General features: G+C 35.1%; 2 protein-coding genes and 1 long non-coding RNA gene across 3 annotated transcripts in view; all 3 read right to left on the bottom strand.

The window, feature by feature from the left end:
* Window positions 1–1,641: 1,641 nt before the first annotated feature.
* LOC107571086 (uncharacterized) lies at window positions 1,642–7,692 on the bottom strand. The gene is made up of 13 exons (XM_016257365.1): window positions 7,646–7,692; window positions 7,466–7,537; window positions 7,336–7,386; window positions 6,675–6,725; window positions 5,600–5,653; window positions 5,459–5,530; window positions 5,327–5,380; window positions 5,173–5,250; window positions 4,658–4,744; window positions 4,459–4,498; window positions 4,287–4,341; window positions 2,933–3,266; window positions 1,642–2,055 (listed from the first exon to the last, which is right to left on the bottom strand). Exons 1-13 carry the CDS (start codon window positions 7,670–7,672, stop codon window positions 1,642–1,644), a joined length of 1,389 nt encoding a protein of 462 aa, XP_016112851.1. The 5' UTR covers window positions 7,673–7,692.
* A 339-nt stretch (window positions 7,693–8,031) lies between these two features.
* LOC107571088 (uncharacterized) lies at window positions 8,032–8,345 on the bottom strand. The gene is made up of 3 exons (XR_001607130.1): window positions 8,284–8,345; window positions 8,144–8,203; window positions 8,032–8,063 (listed from the first exon to the last, which is right to left on the bottom strand). It is a non-coding gene; the product is annotated as an uncharacterized lncRNA (long non-coding RNA).
* Window positions 8,346–8,412: 67 nt separating this feature from the next.
* The window catches only part of LOC107571077 (uncharacterized), a 15,277-nt gene continuing 11,965 nt past the window's right edge, over window positions 8,413–11,724 (bottom strand). Inside the window, exon 14 of the mRNA XM_016257356.1 lies at window positions 8,413–8,481. Coding sequence (XP_016112842.1) covers window positions 8,413–8,481 — 69 coding nt within the window. The remainder of the gene's footprint in view (window positions 8,482–11,724) is intronic.

Below are 11,724 nucleotides of genomic sequence, written 5' to 3' on the forward strand. Positions count from 1 at the left end.
GTGTGTGTGAGTGAGTGAGTGAGTGAGTGAGTGTGTAACAATTTTAGTGTTGTTAATAGTGCAATTTGTGCAAAACATTTGTGCATATGACAGATTTGCATAAAAATGCAGTTTATCCAAAGCGTAAAATCTCAATTACTGTACATAAAAGTGATTCTTGTCTGTGGCTTCATTCTCAACCATAAGCAGAACCGGATTGTAAACAAAAAAACTGGACTTTAACCACAAACTGTGACCACAGCATATTGTACACAGTTGTACAATACAAATACAATGTGATATAATTTGTGACTACATATCCTTATTTTGCGATGTCTGTTAAAGATGGCTTCATCTGGAAAGCATTTGCTGTGTCTAAACATCTGGCAGACGTCTTCAAGATGTCAGTTTTGCATACAATCTGCATAATAAACATCTTAAAGACATCTTCTAAACGAAATATCAGGGAAATAACTACAAGAAAACCATCATAGCACACAAGTACATGACAGAGACGTCTGCATTACATCTGCAAGACGTATTTTTTTAGAGTGTTTGCTCATCTGCAATACGTCTATAGGACGTTTTCTATCAGATGTCAAATAGACGTTTAGAAGACGTCTTTAAGATGTTTATGATTTAGAATGTATGAGATCTTAGAGACGTCTGTCAGATGTTTGTACACAGCAGATGCTTTCCAGATGAAGAGATCTTGCAGACGTACGTGTGCTATCTGGGTAACAAAGTATAGAAGTATCCGCGCTACAAACCAGCGCGTTTATAAACACGATAGTCAATTAAAATATAATAAGAAATACCAGTTTGCAATATCAAGCAGCATAACAAGATGTTTGTACAGTTAAACATAATCGACACTGGAAGCCGCGCACATTCAAATTACAAATGTCTGATAGAAACAAAAAAAATAAGACTGTTCTTAGGAAGTACACCAATCATGATGGGAACCATATGTGACCCTGCAGCAGTGTTAAGCCGCTGGGGTATATTTGTAGCAATAGCCAACAATACGTTGTATGGGTCATAATGTTATGCCAAAAATCATTAGGATATTAAGTAAAGATGTTCCATGTTCCATGAAGATATTTTGTACATTTCCTACCATAAATATACCAAAAGTAATGTTTGATTAGTAATATGCATTGCTAAGAACTTCATTTGAACAACTTTAAAGATGATTTTCTCAATATTTAGATTTTTTTGCACCCTCAGATTCCAGATTTTCAAATAGTTGTATCTTGTCCTATCCTAACAAACCATACATCAATGGAAAGCTTCTTTATTCGGCTTTCAGATGATGTATACATCTCAATTAAAAATTGTCCCTTATGACTGGATTTGTACTCCAGGGTCACATATAGCAAAGCATGATGGGAAAACACTTAAATATTTATGTGGAGGGATCCTGTAATCATCGGCGTGCTGAATGTATTTCTTGTCTCATTGCATGAATCATCAAGATAACTCAATTCAATAGCCAGTTCACACTGACAGCGATTTGCAGCAACAAAGCAGCTGGACTTCATTTCATCTCAATGAGAGTCGGAACTTGCTGAAAATCACCATTCCGTTTTATGCAAATGAGCAGCGACAACCAATGGGAGCGCAGACGGCCGAAAACCAAAAGCGACTCTGCGATGACTCCTAGATGTTTCCGCTCGCGTCGAGCAGCTGTTCTCTGATGGAGTTGAGCTCCGCTAAACCTTCGTGCAGCTGTTTGGCCAGGCTCCGCACCTCAGCCGTCACCTCCTTCTTACAGCCCTTCTTCACCTCTTTCGAGTCTTTGGTGAAGTACTTGTCTATTCCTTTCTGCAGACTGGCTAACTTGGCCAGCGTGTGGTGAATGATTTCTTCCGCTCGATCTACCGGGTCGCTCACTAAGCTAATGGTCTGCAGGGCCCGTCGTACCTCCCAGTCACCGGTGTAGTAGTTGTTCCGTCGCAGCAGCGGATGAGAGCGTAATCGACAAAGACCTTCGATGACGAATCGCAAACAGCGCTGCATTTCCACCAGCTGGGCCTCGTAGTCCATCACGATTATTGCAATCTTCTTACGGTCCTGCATTAAAACAAGAGAGACTTCGACATTTCAGATATATGTATATGGTAACACTTTACAGTAAGATCGCATTAATTAATGTTAGTTAATGCATTAATTATTAATGAGCAATAAACTTGTTGCAGCATTTATACATTTTTATTAGCGTTAGTTAATTAAAAAAATACAACTGCTCATTATTAGCTCATGTGAGGTCTATTAAATATAAAAAAAATAAATTTTTTGATTTTAAGAATCTATTCGCTTAGAATGAGCTATTAATGAAGAGTAATACATGCTCTAGATGTATTGTTAGTTCATGTTAACTAATGTTAACAAATAGATCCTTATTGTGAAGTTGCCTTTCGCATTACATAATATTTACATTTACTCAGCATTTAGCCCAAGCAGTAAAGCACGGTGGTCATGGGTTCGATTCCCAGGTAATGCATGAACAAATAAAGTGTTTTTATTGGATAAAATACATAATGTACATGTAAATACATTTATTTACTAAGAAACTGTAGCTATAATTAAATGGACATCAAGGTATTTTGTAAATTTACTACCGTAAATATATAAAAACTTAATGTTTGATTAGTAATATGCATTGCTAAGAACTTAATTTGGACAACTTTAAAGATGATTTTCTCAAAATTTGGATTTTTTTGCACCCTCAGATTCCAGATTTTCAAATAGTTGCATCTCGGGCCAGATATTGTCCTATCCTAACAAACCATACATCAATGGAGAGCTAATTTATTCAGCTTTCAGATGATGCATAAATCTCAATTTTAAAAAAATGACCCTTATGACTGGTTTTGTGCTCCAGGGTCTCATATGGTTGACCTTTGAACTGTAATAATCAAGCATGCACTTCAGAGCTGGACATACGCACGTGCATGTTGTTGACGGTGTCTGAGATGCTGGCGGAAGCGGCCGTGATGCCGCCCGCTGTAGCGACGCCCAGCCCGATGGCCGTGACGATGATGGACGCTCCGAACGTGACGGGAACCAGCGCCAGCCCCGCGATGGCCGCGGCTCCTCCCACCGCGGTGGTCGTTCCTCCCGTGATGTTTGCGATTTTAGCGCGGTGGTGGAAGTTGCTGAGGTCGTCGGCGATGCCGTATAAGATCAGCACGTGCTGGTAGAGCAGCTCGGCGCGCTCCATGAAGAGCTTCAGATACACGCGGAGGCCGCGGTGGACCTTATCAGCGACCGCTTTAAACGATCTGACAGGAGACACAGAGAACAGCTTAATGCGTGATACTTAAAAGCAGAGATGAAGACAAGACCAAACCAACTCAAACTCACTTCATTGGTATTATTATTATTAATATAAAAAAGAAGTCTGTTTACTTTTCAAGTAAATGTATCTTCATTTAAGAATCTAAAATGTAAAAAAACATGCAATGTTTTTGAAAATCAAAAATCGAATTATTTGTAAAAATAAATAAATAATAATACAAATAAAATAAATAAATGAGAAAATAAAAAAAGGTTTGTTTTCCCTTTGAATTATTAAATTTTTCTGACCTCATTGCCACTTTACATGTTAAGCATAAAATGTAAAATGTAAAAATTATCAAATCTTCTGATAAATATTGGTTAATTTCTCAGAAAACAAGACTTCTTAGTAATCTTAGTAATTTTGCTTCTCAAGTAAATGTATTTTGCACATTTTACATTCTTAAATCAAGATACATTTACTTGAGAATGTTCTATTTTCTGAAAAAAAAAAGATCAAAATTAAGTGAATTTTAGCTTGAAATGAAAAAAATACCTAATTGGGTCAGAAACATAATATTTTGTAATTTTTTTGACCGCATTGGCCGCATTAGTTTTTTTTTTCCCCCACTGTTTTAAGAAAGAAAAAAACATTTTGAAAATTGTTTCTTTCTTCAGAAAATCAAACTTAATATCTTAAGTCAAATTTGCTGTACTAAATGTACATTGATTTTCAGATATTCGAACTGGAAAACAAGACCTATAATCATTTTTGCAGTGTAGAGACACTTTCCACTATTCATTCAATCAACCAATCAATCAATCAATCAACCAACCAACCAATCAATCAATCAATCAACCAACCAACCAATCAATCAATCAATCAACCAACCAACCAATCAATCAATCAATCAACCAACCAACCAATCAAATCAATCAAATCAATGATAAAATGGAACACCAGACAAAAATAGTGAAGAACAACATCATTTTTGCAGCGTGACGATTATTAAATGAAGTCTTACATGGTCTCTTCTTCTTTAGTGCTGATCGTCTCATTAGCAGGCATTTCATCCCAAACTGAAAACACAAAGACTGGATGTTAAACGACTCAGATCTGATGTGTGTGTGCTGAATGAATGAATGAATGAATGAATGAATGAATGAATGAATGAATGAATGAATGAATGAACTCACACTCCACTGTATTCCACCACTCCATCAGACTGTCAGTGTCCTGCCAATAAAACACACATTTATGAATCAAAATCACATCAGGAGAAAGTGAACGGCTACACAAATATATTTACCGTGGTATGAACAGAATCTATAGAGATAATGAATGGAATAAAGTAAAGATGATAAGGAAGGACGGTTAGTGTTTGGGCTGACTGACCCCTTCATCCTCCTCTTCCTCCTGCTTCTGCTCTTCCTCTGCATCTTTCAGTCGTCTCATGTCCATCTGAGCCGACAGCCACTCAGCCTTGCAGATTTTCAAGAAGTTAACACTTTTATTCATTAAGAACGCATTCAATTGATCAAAAGTGACATTTATAATGTTACAGCATATTTCTATTTCAAATAAATGCTGTTCTTTTGAACTTTCTGTTCATCTGTGCATCCTGGAACACAAAAAAGCATCACGGTTTCCACAGAAATATTGTGCGGCACAACTGTTTTCAACACTGATAATAATCAGAAATGTTTCTCGAGCAGCAGATCAGCATATTATACTGATTTCTGAAGATCATGCGAGTAATGATGCTAAAAAATACAGCTTTGATCACATCAATAATTGACAGTTTAACAGATATTCAAATAGAAAACAGCTGTTTTACATTGTAAAAATATTTCAGAATTTTTACTGGCGGTGTATAAATAAATCAGTGCAAAAATGAACATGATATCTACCTCAGCAGCATCAGACAGGTGGAAGCCTCCAGACACGGCTCCTGGAAAGTCTTGAGGAAACTCCTTTATGTCTTGAGTCTGAGAGAAGCAGGTGAACAGATTATAGGAGATGAAGGCGCAGTGAACGAGTCGATTAAGATGAGCACACAGTTACCTTTGACCCTCTGCGATGCGTGTCAGTCTCTCTAGATGTCTGTGGTTTATTGTCCTGCGTGAGAGGATAACCAGCGTTAAATGTGTCCGTGTGAACCACATCAGAAGCATGAAGATGAAAGGATGACGTTACCGGCGTATATTCCTCGTCTCCTGCTCTGAACAGATCTGCACCCTTCTGAGGGAGCTCGCCATCTTCAAAGCTCTAGAGATATCAGACATCAGCAACAATTTTATCCAAATCTGAAAGTTCAGAAGAACGTCAGTCTCTCACCTTTGAGTCTCGATGCGACAGCGGCGGCACCTGAAGAAGAGGAGGCCTCTTCATCTGCAGAACAGTTGGAAACCAATTAAGCTGAATTTGTGGCATTACGTTACCACATTTACAAATACATAAATTAATTAAAACCTAGTAGAGTAGCAAACTAATAATGGAAGTGCATGAATAAACATTAAATAAAACACTGTTTGAAAACTAAAGACACAAAACTTAAATGAAAAAAAATAATTTTGACATTTTCACTCAGACAAACAAATAAATCCCATAGAGTAAAACACTCATAATAGAAGTACAAGAGGCCAGACAGTTACAAACATTATTTTTCAAAGCTGTAAACAAAACCAAAATTATTGGGTTACATTTTACAAGGAAATACTATTTCAGTCCTTTAAAATTTCACATTTAATTCAACGTGCTACTTTCCATTTCTTTGTAATTATTTGTGACATTTACTAGCAATTTCTGAGTGAAAATTGTTTCTATACCATTTTCTGCAGACAGTAAAAATGAAATATAATACACACAATTTGGAAATTAAAGAAAGAAATTGTAAAAATAAATAAGTAATACAATAAATAAATAAACGAATAAATACTGAATGACAATTGTTTCTACACCATTTTTTTCAGTGCAGACTGCAAACATTACATATAATACACACAATTTGGAAATTAAAGAAAAAGAAAATTGGGGGAATAAATAAATAAATATATAAATACTGAGTGAAAATTGTTTCTACATTTTTTTTTTCAGTGCAGACAGTAAACATTAAATAGAATATTTGGGAATTAAAGCAACAAAACCAAAAGGGAAATAAAATAATTGAAAAAAAAATATGATTAAATAAATAAATAGATAAACAAACAAACAAATAAATACTCAATGAAAATTGTTTCTACACATTTCTTTTCAGTGCAGACAGTAAACATTAAATATAATATTTGGAAATTAAAGCAACAAAACCAAAAGGGAAATAAAATAATTGAAAAAATAAGATAAAAAAATAAGACCACATGAAAATTGGACAAGTATTTGAATCGTGAGGAAGTAAAGTGAGAGGTTTGTTCACCTCTGAAGCGTCACGATCTTTGCTCTGCTTGATCTCAGGATCTTCACAACTCTAGAAAACACGAACATGTCACTGATGTGAACACTGCGTTTGACTCAGCTGCTCTTTAAAGTGCGAAGTACCAATTATTGCTATTGTAGATCATTCAATATTCAATAAATGCTCAGAACGTTTTAAATAAACCACAATTATGCGGACTAAATACAATATGCATTACTTGAAAGAAACTAAATGTTAACTGAAATAAAACATACAAATATTTCAGTGAACAAAATTTCTCATTTTCTTTGAGTTTAGCTTGAAGTAGCAAAACTCAAACTGAAATATAAAACGAACAAGCTTTATAGTATTATAAAATATTATTATACATTTTAATATACATTTATATTAATATTAAATTAAAAACAACATAAAACACAACAAAATTACTAAATAACACAACAAAATCACTAAAACTTAAACTAAAATTTAAATAAAAATTGAAGATATAATTTTTTTTTTTAAATATTATATTAAAAAACTAATAAGTTAATAATAACAAAATACATTTACTAATAAAATGACAAAAACACACAACACAATTACTAAAACTTTACAATTAAAATGGAAGATATTCAAAATATGAATAAAAACTCCAAGCTCTAAGTTTTACGGTTTTTACCTTTGACTGTCTGCGATGCAGGCGAGGGACTTTAAACTTTTTTGATTTCTTCTGTACAAACAGTGGAGAAAAACAAGTTAACATGCAATGAAAATGTCTCGGCGATCATAAGAGCGTTCTGGTTCCTCACCTGATGTCTCTCACTGGCGTCTGACGCTGTGAAGAGATCCGAGGCTTTAAGGACGTCTGTCTCCAGATCTGCCTGAATATATCAAAACCCTTCGCATGAGCAATCTTTTGACTTTATCTTTTGGGTTTCTGAAGCTCGTTTTTGTTGGCAGAATGTTTAATAATCAGTGCTGCTTCTTACCTTTGAATCCCATGCTGGAGGATTCATAAAGCTATTGGAATATGAACTCTGAAAAAAATAAAAAAATAAATGAGTCACGTAAGCAGTAATCTCGCCAGAAGTGAGCAGAATATCAGACTCTCTGAGAATGAACATGCATGAGCAACAGTCTTGCTTGCTTTGGGTTTCTGAAGCTCGTTTTTTTTGGCAGAATGTTTAATAATCAGTGCTGCTTCTTACCTTTGAATCCCATGCTGGAGGATTCATAAAGCTATTGGAATATGAACTCTGAAAAAAATAAAAAAATAAATGAGTCACGTAAGCAGTAATCTCGCCAGAAGTGAGCAGAATATCAGACTCTCTGAGAATGAACAGTCTGAACCTGAACATGGCTCGGTGAGTAACTCCGTCCGGCTTCAGATTTCAGTAATGTGTCTCCCTGGAGACAGAAATATTACAGGACATTAGTGAACAGACAGAGATCTCGAACTCATGCGCTCGTGTAGACGTCTGCTCTACCTTGAACTCGTGAGGATCGTAACCAAACGCTCCCTTCAGGTCACCAGACCCCTCATCATCCTAAAAGCAGGGCTTAATCATGTTAAAAATTAAGAGACGAAGCAGAGGTTTCCACGAATGTTCATACGACTCGGACAAACCTTGAGATGTGGATGAGGAGTGACTCCACAAGCTCTCTTCAGCTCGGCGTCAGCTCTGTTCTGTAATACAGATCCACTGTAAACAATGTGCACTCATTCATGACACTGGGAATACAAAATCATCTGATATCATACACCAACAACATCTCCTTCTTGGCTTGCTGTGTGAGACTGAACTTCCAAAAGCAGGGTTATTATCTAAAACATAACATAACATAAAAAATATAAAAAATACGCAGTTTTGCATTTCTTCACTGAAATGTTATGATAATATATTCATTCATATATTTGTTGTTTTTTTAGCCTTTTTAAGTTTGCATTCATTACTTAACCAATGTATATGTGTTTAATTGAAATAAAATTCAAATATATAAAAAAAATGTAAACTTATCTTATTTCCGTTAGTTGCCAAAGCAAAAGTTCTAATTTTCGTTAAGTTTAACTTTAGGTACTAAAATAACTAAATTAATAACAAAAATTATATATATATATATAAACAAAAACTGATAAAATAACCAAAACATACAGCAATATTACTAAAATGAAAAAGGTAAATATAAAAATGAAATGTAAAATATTCAAAATATTAATAAAACCAATAATATGTTTGATTACAGTAAATTGGCTTAAAAATAAGATGAAACTGTCAAACTGACAATAATGCAGCACATTACTGTTAGAAATGTTTATGACTGTATAATGCATTCAATTTCACATATTATTATTATTTTTAAATACAATTATCTAAAACATAACAAAAAAAACTAAAAAACATAAAAAGCATAAAGTTTATCCTTAAATACGCAGTTTTGCATTTCTTCACTGAAATGTTATAATAATATATTCATTTTTAATAGATTTGTTTTTTTTAACCTTTTTAAGTTTGCATTCATACTTTACGTATATTTTTAACTGAAATAAAATAAGATATTTTTAAAAACTGTAAACATATTTTATTTCAGCTAGTTGCCAAAGCAAAAGTTCTCAACTTGTAGTTTAACTTTAAGTACTAATTTAAATAAATTAATAACATTAAACTTAATATAAATATACAATATTTTTAGAGGAATTTTGTGCATTTTTAACCTCACTGTGTACCTTATCACCTAATATTATTCTACTGGGTGATTTTAATATTCATGTGGACATTGCTAGTAACTCGCTCACTAGGGATTTCATTTCTTGCCTGGACAGTTTTGGTCTCCAGCAATATGTGGACTTTCCAACCCATTCTAAAGGCCACACTCTGGACCTTGTTTGCTGTTCAGGTGTTACACCTCTGGACTGTACAGCAACTGCAATACCCATATCCGATCATAAATTGCTTTCTTTCAATGTTAATGTTACACTCTCTAGATCCAGGCAACAACGTTATATGACATTCCGGAATATAAAAAAGATCAACCCCTCAGCTTTTACTGTTGCAATCACCGACCTCCCACACAGTGACCATCTCTCTTCCTCTGATGAGCTGGTCTCCTTCTATAATTCTGAATTACGACAGCTCCTGGACAATTTTGCACCTCTTAAAACTCGGACTGTATCTTTCACTAACTCTGCGCCTTGGTTTACTCCTGAACTCCGCCAGCTAAAGTCTAGAGGGCGGCGTTTGGAACGCCTTTATAAACGAACTGGACTTGTGGTACATAGAGAGCTTTATAACGAACATGTTCATCTTTATAAGGATGTTCTCTCTGCTGCCAAACATGAGTTTTATTCACATTTAATTGAGTCTGGAGATTGTAATACTAAAGCTTTGTTCTCCACTGTAAATCGGATACTGAAACCTCCTAACAGCCTTCCTGCACACCTGTACTGCACTGCTCAATGTGATGAATTTATGTCTTTTTTCAGTAACAAAATAACTGCTATCCACCAACAGTTGGCCTCTCCGGCTAACCCACACTCTAATTCAGTTTACAGTGTTTCAACCGATTCCCCTCTTATTATTTTCTCTTCTTTTACCCTGCCATCTGAATTAGAAATGTCTAATCTTATTCATAAATCAAATTCTTCTACATGCTTATTTGATCCCATACCAACTCGCCTGGTAAAAGCCTGTCTTCCTTCTCTTTCTCCTCTTATAACTCCTATTGTTTATACTTCTCTTAGCTGATACCATTTCACACAATATTTTGTTAAACCGTGTATCTGCTATTGGTATCTGATATTCCTTTCGCTTGGTTTACTTCATACCTTTCCAATCGTACACAGTTCGAACAATTAAAAAGTTTTAATTGCCATCCCTTTTCTGTTAGCTGCGGCGTCCCCCAAGGTTCTGTCCTAGGTCCTCTGTTGTTCCTAATCTATCTTCTCCCACTTGATAATAGCTTTTCTAAATTTGGTATTAAATTTCACTGTTATGCTGATGATACACAACTTTATGTATCTACTAAGCCTGATTCCATTCTTCCACCTATCTGCCTTATTAACTGTCTTCATGAAATAAAAACCTGGTTCTCCGCCAATTTTCTTAAACTTAATGGCAATAAGACTGAAGTACTCCTTGTAGCCACTAACTCTGTTCTCTCTAGGTCCTGTAGTATTTCTTTATCCATTGATGGTTCCTCCGTTTCTCCTTCTCGCCAGGTTAAGAACTTGGGGGTCATCTTTGACAGCACTCTTTAATTTGAAGCTCACATTAATAGTATAACCCGGTCTTGTTACTTTCATCTCCGTAATATTGCTCGCCTTCGTTCATCTCACTCCACACAGTACTGCCATTCTAGTTCACTCACTTGTCACCTCTCGCATCGACTACTGTAATTCTCTTTTATTTGGTTTATCACACAAGCTTCTCCATAAACTCCAGTTGATTCAGAATTCAGCTGCTCGTATCATAACCCGGACTCCATCTATACAACACATTACTCCATCTCTTAAACAGCTTCATTGGCTTCCCATCAAATTTCGCATTGAATTTAAAATTCTTCTTCTCACGTATAAAGCTCTCCATAACCTCGTTCCAACTTACCTCTCAGATCTTATTCAGCCCTACACTCCTTCTCGAACCCTTCGTTCTTCCTCACTGGGTCTTCTCCATACACCCACGGCTCATTTAACCACCATGGGTCATAGAGCCTTTAGCCGTGCTGGTCCTCGCCTTTGGAATTCTCTCCCAGCTAACATCCGCAACTTAGATTCATTATCCCAATTCAAAGCTAAACTCAAAACTCACATATTCAGAATAGCTTATCCTACATGATTACTGGCTACACTCAAATCTTTAATTGTTTTTGTTTTTTCTTACTTTTTTTTTATGGTTCACTGATATTGCTGTTTATTGTTATTTATTCTGTTTTATTTATTGTTCATGATGTACTGTGACCTTGAGTGATTTGAAAGGCACCTTAAATAAAATGTATTATATATAAGTTTGCATTCATAAGTTTGCATTCATACTCATATATATATATATATATGAGTATGAATGCAAACTTA

The sequence above is a fragment of the Sinocyclocheilus grahami genome, unplaced genomic scaffold, assembly GCF_001515645.1.
Source record: "Sinocyclocheilus grahami isolate Dianchi unplaced genomic scaffold, SAMN03320097.WGS_v1.1 scaffold1547.1, whole genome shotgun sequence".
Classification (NCBI taxonomy): domain Eukaryota; kingdom Metazoa; phylum Chordata; class Actinopteri; order Cypriniformes; family Cyprinidae; genus Sinocyclocheilus; species Sinocyclocheilus grahami.

What these genes read in the sequence shown, in the direction of transcription:
- LOC107571086 (XM_016257365.1), bottom strand. Translation starts at nt 7,672, where the DNA reads ATGAATCCTCCAGCATGGGATTCAAAG. An exon ending in TGCATCGCAGACAGTCAAAG is followed by an intron (nt 6,726 to 7,335) that starts GTAAAAACCGTA and finishes CGTGTTTTCTAG; the next exon opens with AGTTGTGAAGATCCTGAGAT. An exon ending in AAGATCGTGACGCTTCAGAG is followed by an intron (nt 5,654 to 6,674) that starts GTGAACAAACCT and finishes ACTGTTCTGCAG; the next exon opens with ATGAAGAGGCCTCCTCTTCT.